Source organism: Silurus aristotelis (genome assembly GCF_946808225.1).
Source record: "Silurus aristotelis genome assembly, chromosome: 23".
NCBI lineage: Eukaryota > Metazoa > Chordata > Actinopteri > Siluriformes > Siluridae > Silurus > Silurus aristotelis.
Window position 1 is genome coordinate 11,565,037 of NC_139596.1, and position 8,192 is coordinate 11,573,228.

Below are 8,192 nucleotides of genomic sequence, written 5' to 3' on the forward strand. Positions count from 1 at the left end.
AGAACACAAACCTTCCTACTAAGATTTAGCATAGACCTACTGTTTCATTTCTCTCGGTTTCAATTGCAATTCTTTCACAATTCTTTTTGTAAATTCCTGAAACAATAATGTTGATATTGTGGGAAATATATTCCTTATAAACGAGGAAAGGGAGTCAAAGACAATAAAAATTTTGCATAAAAGTACAAATGAACCAACACTATTGTTTTAATGCTTGGAAAGGTTTATTTAGCTCCAAGGAAGAACGAAGACAAGTTCAAAACCATTCCGATCAGAAATTTGTCAGCTCTTTAGTGTTCATAATCAGTGAATAAAACAAGGTTATACAGATGTCAAGAAATGAAAAGAAAAGAAAATATTGCACTGTGGTTCTGGAAAAAAAACAACAACATTATTTCTAGTCATTCCTTATAAAGAGAGCTTTAACACTGGACTACATGGAAGGCCAAGATCAGGAATAGACCAACCATGAAGAAAAAAACCCCCCAACAAAACTAAGTTTATTTATTTTTTTGCTTAAGCTTATTGTTTTAGGTAAGGCCCAAATCACTTGCCAGTGTGGAAACGAACAAAACAGACATAAACAAGAAATGAGTTGTGTCTCAGAATAGCAACATCTATTCTGTCCACTAACATCCCAGTTCTCCAAAGGTGTGTTAGACCACAGCTATTGTTCCCAAAATAAAGCCAGGTGAGAGAAACAGTACTAGTCCAGGTCGTCTGACCAGGAAGCAAGTCTTAAATGCCCGTAAGGGTAATCAAAGCTAGTCATTACAAAAAGATGATTTCAGCCATAGCAAATCAGAGTGGCATGTCTGGGGATCAGTGCTCGCTTTGAAGGACTATTTGGTTTTCCCTTTTTGTCCTTTAACATAAACATGCTTCAGACAACACAGTCGCAAAGTTTAAAGTTATAATGAATGTGAGTGATGAACCAGGTCAGTTCTTCAAGGCCACTATGATAAGACACTTTAATGAGTCTGTGTATGATTTAAAAAAAAAAAAAAGTAGTCCAAAACTTGCTGAATTCTATACACCCCTTAAAGAGAACCAGAAACGACACATATACGCATACATCAGCTACTTGACTATGAACATCCATAGCGTCCTTCCAACAACTGGTGTGAATTTAAGAGATGTATCAAACATCGCTTAAACCGTTTTCACCGGGAGAGAGCTGAACGCCAAATTTCCTCCAGACCTCAGTGAGATATGATTCATCTTTACGTTCTATCAAAATAAAAAATAAAAAAGTGCTACAATATTACTGCACAGAAATGGAGCTTGTTGAATGAGTTCTTAAAAACTAATGTATACCTCATTTCAACATCACTAATGCAGCAGTTTGCCTGCATCAAACTTCATGGGTCCTTCTTTCAGCGTCTCAGTCATTGTTCGATCACGTTTTGCTCTGAATCATATCTGCCATCATTGGCCTGGAGGAATGTTGGAACAAAACGAGTCTTAAAGTAAAACAGGACAAAAAGGGAATGTCGTTCGTCTTAGAAAGCTGCCTTGTGCATTGTCTTCTCTGTTCTGTTAATCTAATCTACTTTTTTTGTCTCACCTACATTTTTTTTTTTTTTTTGCTTTCAAACAGTGCAATTAAAACATACATTTTTTTTTTGTTTCCAACATTTTGGCAAGTGAGAAGTTCTCCTGAGACTGAGTGCTTTTTAGGCAGTACTATATAGAAGCCTGCACTGCGTTACACTACAAATAGAAAGGCAACAAACTGTTCAGGCCATTTGCAGGCGAAACTGCTGGGTTCCACCCTGTTTATCTCTCCGCTCTGCCTACACATGCGAGTGGCAAATGTCTTCTGTTCTCTACCACAAAACATGCGCTAAAGCATAATCCCCAAACAGGGGTTGGCTTGAAGGCATTCTATGTTTAAAAACATATAGATGGTGTCAGTGTGAACGGGAGGAAAAAACAGAAAAGTCACACAGGCAACAATGCCAGGCCTGAAGGGCTTTTCAGGTGGTGCATGCTGCAGGGTGCAGTTTGTCATCTGCATGTCCTTAGGAGGAAACGTAATAATAATAAAAAATAAACCGTTCTGAAACTAGATCAGAGCAAAATCTCATTGAATCTCATTCAGATGTTTGTCTCTGAATCTATTCTCTGCAAGATGTGCGTATAAAGCAAATCAAGCCTGCGATCATTTAGTCATATTAGACCAAAACAGTGAAAAACAGAACAATTAGTGATTTTTTCAAAATCTGAGCCTTACAACTCAAGCGGAAAAAAAAAAGATGTGCAAAACAACATCCACAACAGAAGCAAGAGATTCTAGTTTTCTCTCCTTTGTACTGCAGGTGGTGGCTAGAGTGTATCCTCTGCATATTTGTCTGTCTCCAGGTAGCTCTGTGCTACACAACCTTACTTTGTGCCATGGTTACAGAGCGAAGCATGAGGACAACAGAAATTAAACTGATTAAATCCTGGCGTCTCAGTCCAATCAGGTGCATCTGTCCACAGGGATTGACACAGAGGTGCATTGTGAACACACACTTCCCTGTGGCAGGAATGAAGTGACACGGCAGCAACTTCCTGCTCTTTATTGTCCTTCCTCCTGCATGTTTATTTTCGCTCGGCATTGACAGCAGCGCAACTGCACTCGTTGTCGCCGAGAGAAAAAAAAACGAAAGACGAAAGTTTGAAATGAACAGCTTCTCTGAGCTTGTGCTATGAGCTATTCAGCGTGATGGGCATGTGTCAGGCCTCTCCTCCTCTGGCTGTCTGGTTTGATCTGGATTGGGATCGATCTAAAAAAGACAGGATAGAGCAAGACAGATACAGTTAGGACATTTAAGTCAGAGAAATAAATAAGAAATCAGACACTATGGAGGAGTCACACTAATATTTACTGTCTAACCATGACCATGGGTTTACATCATGTTGTATTTATAATAACTATGAGGTGGTGGCTGAAGAATACTGCTCAAAGTTATGAATCCCTATGTACTCAGGGTTATAAATGCACAATACTTTAAGTATGCAAATACAATACAATATCTATATTTCCTTGGACTGTGTTGTAGTTGTGTAAATCTAGTCATAGGTAATTTATAGGCAATATTTACCTCAGAATATGGAGGAGGAGGCTGGAAGCGGAATTCTTGGATGTAGGCAAACAGTGGGCCATCAAAGTCTTCACGGCCTGAAGACACTTCCAGGCAGGTTTGTCTCTGTTCTGCAGTGACTACTTCTGCATAAGCTGGGGGAGCTACGAACAGATAACAATGTTCTGTTTGTATGCCGTCTCTGTTTAACCATTAACTTCCCACATCTTTGCCTGTTAGTTGTAATTTAAGAGTGGCTATGCACAGCAAATCTTAGCGATAAATTACATAAATAAGTACATATATTAAAAAGAGTATCATGTAGTATTACACAAAGCTTCAGAACTCACCTTCAGGTCTCTCTGGGAGATTCATGCCTAGCCAGTTCATGGTCATGCTACACTGGCTGCTGACAGATGATGTGCGACTACCAAATGGGTGAAGAGGGATAGTCCCGATCACTAGAGGCAGGTTGAGGGACAGGTTCATTGCTCCTGGAATGTCCACGTAAACCTTGGTAAAAAAAAAAAAAAAAGAATAGTGGCAACCTTTTAGTCACATGTACCTTTTAGCTGTCTGATGTCATGATCCTGGTAGAAAGGTCAGTTTTATTAATTTGTGTGATTATGCAAATACAAGATGTGGTTTTACAGGGTTACGGTCATTAGTCTGTCATGGCCGAATTTTTTTGTTCTTAGAAGTCTAAGCAAGATTGGCTAAGTGATGAAGGCACCTAACTCACCATGAGTGAATACTCCACTCGAATGATGCTGCAGTCCAAGATGGACGGTGACACAGGTGGGATCTTCAGCAACTTTCCGTTCCATGTCTCTGTCTTGCCAGAAGACAGCGACTCCCCGCGGATGTTGGCCACCAGATGCTTGATCTCCTTCATCTTCCCTTTGGCAAAGAACGTCTGAGTTTGGTAGATGGCAGCCTTTGGCACGACCATGCGCGAGGAGCAGTTCTCAATTTCTGCGAAGATCTGAATCGATTCTCCTGCAAGGAGCAACACAGAATGATGGGAGTATTCCAACAATCAATTTAACTGACAACAAAGGTTTCATAATTGGAATAAAGACATGCTTGGGATTAATATGTTACCTGGGGTGTAACCCTTCCTTTCAATTTTGGCACTTAGGGAGATGGGACCTGAGGTGCAGAACCAGCAGCATAGTGTCTTGTCTTTCGTGCCTGCCTGTGGAGACTGGAGAAAACAGAGGAAAACAAGAACAGAACACTATTAGTTTCTTGAGACTTGCTAACTTTACAATATTTCAAATATGCCCTGTTGAGCGGTGCTTGGTACAATGGTCCTCAAGGACTCCCAGTCAGTTCACAATTTCTCTCTCTTGCAAACCCAAATCCCCAAACAAACCCAAAACAAGGTATCGAAAACATAAAATATTATAGACAGATGTCTTTGGAGCTGGGAAAGATCTAACATGTGGCCTGGGTGGCCCTGAGGACCAATTTGAGAGCCAATTTGAGACTGTAGATGAAACCTAATTCCTCAAAAGGTGATTCTGTGAAAGTAGGCTCTAACAGAATGGGGCTGTGATGTGAGGTCGGCACTTACCAGCAGGAGGGGAGTGTTTATGTCGATGTGTTCGAAAACAGTGAACTCTTTCTTGGTCTTCATGGGCAGAAGCCATGGTCTATGCAGCTCGGCTTTCACCCAGTAGCGCACACTCCCATGCTTCCCTTCGAAAGAGGTAGCCAAAGGTCTGTACATCAGGAAACAGAAAAGTAGAGTGAACAAACCGAAAGCTTTTTTTTGTTTTAAATGTACAAATTTTATTATTATTTTTTTTTACTTTTACATGAACATTTGAAAGTTTATATATATATATATATATATATATATATATATATATATATATATATATATATATATATATATATATATATATATAAATAAAAAAAAAAAGCACTCACGTTTGTGGAAGCTCAAAGCTAAATGCATACTCGTGTCTTCCTGAATGAATGGTGGTGAGACCTTCCTCAGAGTTATCGTCATCTGAAACAGAAGAGAACAATATTCCAAATACATGTATACCTTACCTGAGAGTTCTATACATTAAAAAGGGGGAAACAAATAATAAATAGAGTTTGATGGTGTTTAATTGTTTTGAATTACAACAATTGTGACTTTCAGAAGACAACAGTAGACAAAATTAAAGCAAGAAAATAAATAATTTAATTAAAATCATTTATACGGACAATTTGGACATTAAATATGACAGACATTTTGCTTTTGGTTTGTATTCAGATATAGTAGTGTGTGTGTGTGTGTGTGTGTGTGTGTGGTTTATTAGATTTCAAATGGGAGACTCTCATAAAGAGCAGGGTACATCCATAAAACTCTGAATTTAGGAATTCAATGTTTATAAAAAATGAAAAATATTCGATTAAAGGTTAAGAGAAACGCTGTATTTTTCTGTTTTGTAGTTAAAGGCGGACTTCCACTCCGCCAGCTCAGCGTTCTCTCTCTTTTGCTCTGAAGAGCCGAAGCCGCGTGCACGCGCACAGCTGTCAATCAAAAGCAGAGCCGAACAAGAGAAGACCGGCCTAAACCGGAGCTGGCTGCCTGCACGCGCCGCCTCGCGCATTACGCATTTACACAGCCGTGCACGAGCTGCAGCCCAAACCTGTTTACTGTTTTTAACTCACTGTGCCCTGCTCTCACGAACACTCCCCCATTCTTTAGTTTTTATTTCAATTTACAATAAAAAATACAAATACAAAAACGAACCAGTGGACGCCAAAGACCAGACAGGATACCGACTTATTTCTAAACTTTGCCTTTTATTGTTAGTATTTCAACGTTACAAAAAAAGGAATACAATTGGTGGATTGATTGCAATACACAAACAATAGGATTGCAGAAAGATATTTGACAAACAAAATCAGTGACACAAATAAATAATGCAATTACAAAATTAAAGATATCTTGCAGAAATTAAACATGCAAATGAACATTTATTGCCAGTTATCCCACCGGAAAGGGACAAAAAAAAAAGAAAAAAAAAAAGAATGGCATAAATACGAAAGCTGGATCTTCTGCTGTGACACTGCCACAATTGTCCATCGCGTGCGATTGTCCAGCAGCTTGCATGTTTGCAAAACACTTGCAAGACTGCAGCAATGCACACCGAGACAGCGCGCTCGTGCTCGAAGCTCTTTCAGGAGTGGGGTAAAACGGTGTAATTTCGACGTTTGCATAAGAAATACGTGCATTACACCTCACGCGTTTGGTGAATACAAAGAAAACGAGAAGTTGTTAAAAAAAAAAAAAAAAAAAGTTGCAGCTACGTGCGACTTTCTGCAGAAGCGTGAGGTCATCGAAGACACGTTTCTTTGCTTTCGACCAATCAGGAGCGAGCGCGAGCAGGTACCGCATCAGAACAGGATTGAACCGCTTTTAACAATGGGTGGAAACTACAAGCGAAATTGGGACAAAACACCCAATAAACAGGTCGTTTTTCGAGCCAAAAAACGCCACATTCGCCTTCTGATCTAACATATCAACCTTGGGATTTAGATACGTTTAGCGAATAAGCGAAAAAACACCCGACTTCACCCAGGAAACAGCCTCGTCTTGGTTGCTTCTCCATTCATTCTCACTAACTCTGACAGTTGGAATGAAGTAGAAACGCAATACAACAGTCCACAATCAACCTTTTAGGTTTCAGAAAATATTTCGATTTGAGTTATAACCAACCATGGATGTAAAATGCACCGTTTTGTTTGCAGTCTGCACTCATTCTACTTGGGAACAAGTCTGAGCATCCATTCCAGTCACCAAGAGCACATCTCCAGATCATATACAAATACAGATATCATTTAAAAACACGCCGAGATCTTATTCTTACCTCTTCCATGACCGATGAGGATATCTTTGTGATTGAGATACTCCACTTCCTCGGTGTAGTTTTGCGTGTAGGCAGTGTTGGAACCAGCGTTTCGTGATTCAGTCCAGCGCACCTTCGCGAAGCCCTTGGCGTGGATCTTCAGGGACCGGACGCGGATCTCGCCGGTCACTTCGATGACGACTCTTCCTGAGACGCTGTCCCCGCTGGAGAAAACGGGAACGTTGCTGTCATTGAGACAGTCGTAGCTCACGACGAAACTCTTCACTTTTCCTAGCACCATGGCGGCAAGAAATAAGGGGAGATGGTGGAAGAAAGAGGAAGGACGACCAAAATATATATATATATATATATATATATATATATAATATACAAAATTGTGTAAAAACGAAAGGTCTATGAAAATAATTTCGTATGAAAAAAGCACGTCCCGACACCGTTGCGTGTCATTTGTGTGCGAGAGCTGAATAACAGCAGATGATGCTGTTATCGTGGCTCAGCACTGACTCGAGCTCCGCTTGGGCGAAAGACAGTCGAGTTTCCGTCGCCCTGCTCACTTTAAGCGACGGTTTGGAGAAAAACAACTCACCGCGCATGCGCGAAACTTTTCTACCCACCACCACCACCCTTCTCCCCCCCTCCCAAGCTGCAGGGAGGGGGCATTCCCTGTCCCCCCACACACATATACATATACATACACACACACAGCTGAGCAATGCGCACAGACTTCCTGCTTACACGCACACACCATTTTACCCTCTTGCTTTCGCAGGACAAAGTTCTGCAAAATATGTTGCAAATTACAATCTTAATAAAATCCAGTTTAGCCCGACCAGATGTTGAAACACATTGTGTGTGTGTGTGTGTAATCAAACTGGTGGACCAACAGGTCCCTAACCTTTTCTTGCTTGCATCACGGAGCAGTTTCCGCGGACTGTGTGTGTGTGTGTGTGTGTGTGTGTGTGTGTGTGTGTGTATTTAATTATTTAATGATAAATTCTGACATATAAAATAAAAATGTAACTCGACTCAAGTGTCCATTGAAACAAGTGTGGGAAACTGGCACATTTAGAAGTGGTCACATATATATATATATATATATATATATATATATATATATATATATATATATATATATATATATATATATATACACATATATATATATATATATATATATATATATATATACACATATATATATATATATATATATATATAGAGAGAGAGAGAGAGAGAGAGAGAGAGAGAG

General features: G+C 39.8%; 1 protein-coding gene across 1 annotated transcript; it reads right to left on the reverse strand.

The window, feature by feature from the left end:
- Positions 1-200: 200 nt before the first annotated feature.
- Positions 201-7,471, reverse strand: arrdc3a (arrestin domain containing 3a). The gene is made up of 8 exons (XM_083526554.1): positions 6,944-7,471; positions 5,007-5,088; positions 4,648-4,795; positions 4,173-4,275; positions 3,811-4,067; positions 3,419-3,581; positions 3,090-3,232; positions 201-2,771 (listed from the first exon to the last, which is right to left on the reverse strand). The coding sequence occupies exons 1-8, from the start codon at positions 7,221-7,223 to the stop codon at positions 2,703-2,705; spliced, it is 1,245 nt and encodes a 414-aa protein (XP_083382680.1). The 5' UTR covers positions 7,224-7,471; the 3' UTR covers positions 201-2,702.
- Positions 7,472-8,192: the final 721 nt, after the last annotated feature.

Bases quoted from the DNA above. Each gene is read 5' to 3' on its own strand.
- arrdc3a (XM_083526554.1), bottom strand. From the start codon at position 7,223: ATGGTGCTAGGAAAAGTGAAGAGTTTCGTCGTGAGCTACGACTGTCTC. The intron at 3,582-3,810 runs GTGAGTTAGGTG...TTTTTTACCAAG, and splicing joins GAGTGGAGTATTCACTCATG to GTTTACGTGGACATTCCAGG. The intron at 2,772-3,089 runs GTAAATATTGCC...TGTCTTTTTTAG, and splicing joins CTCCTCCTCCATATTCTGAG to ATCGATCCCAATCCAGATCA.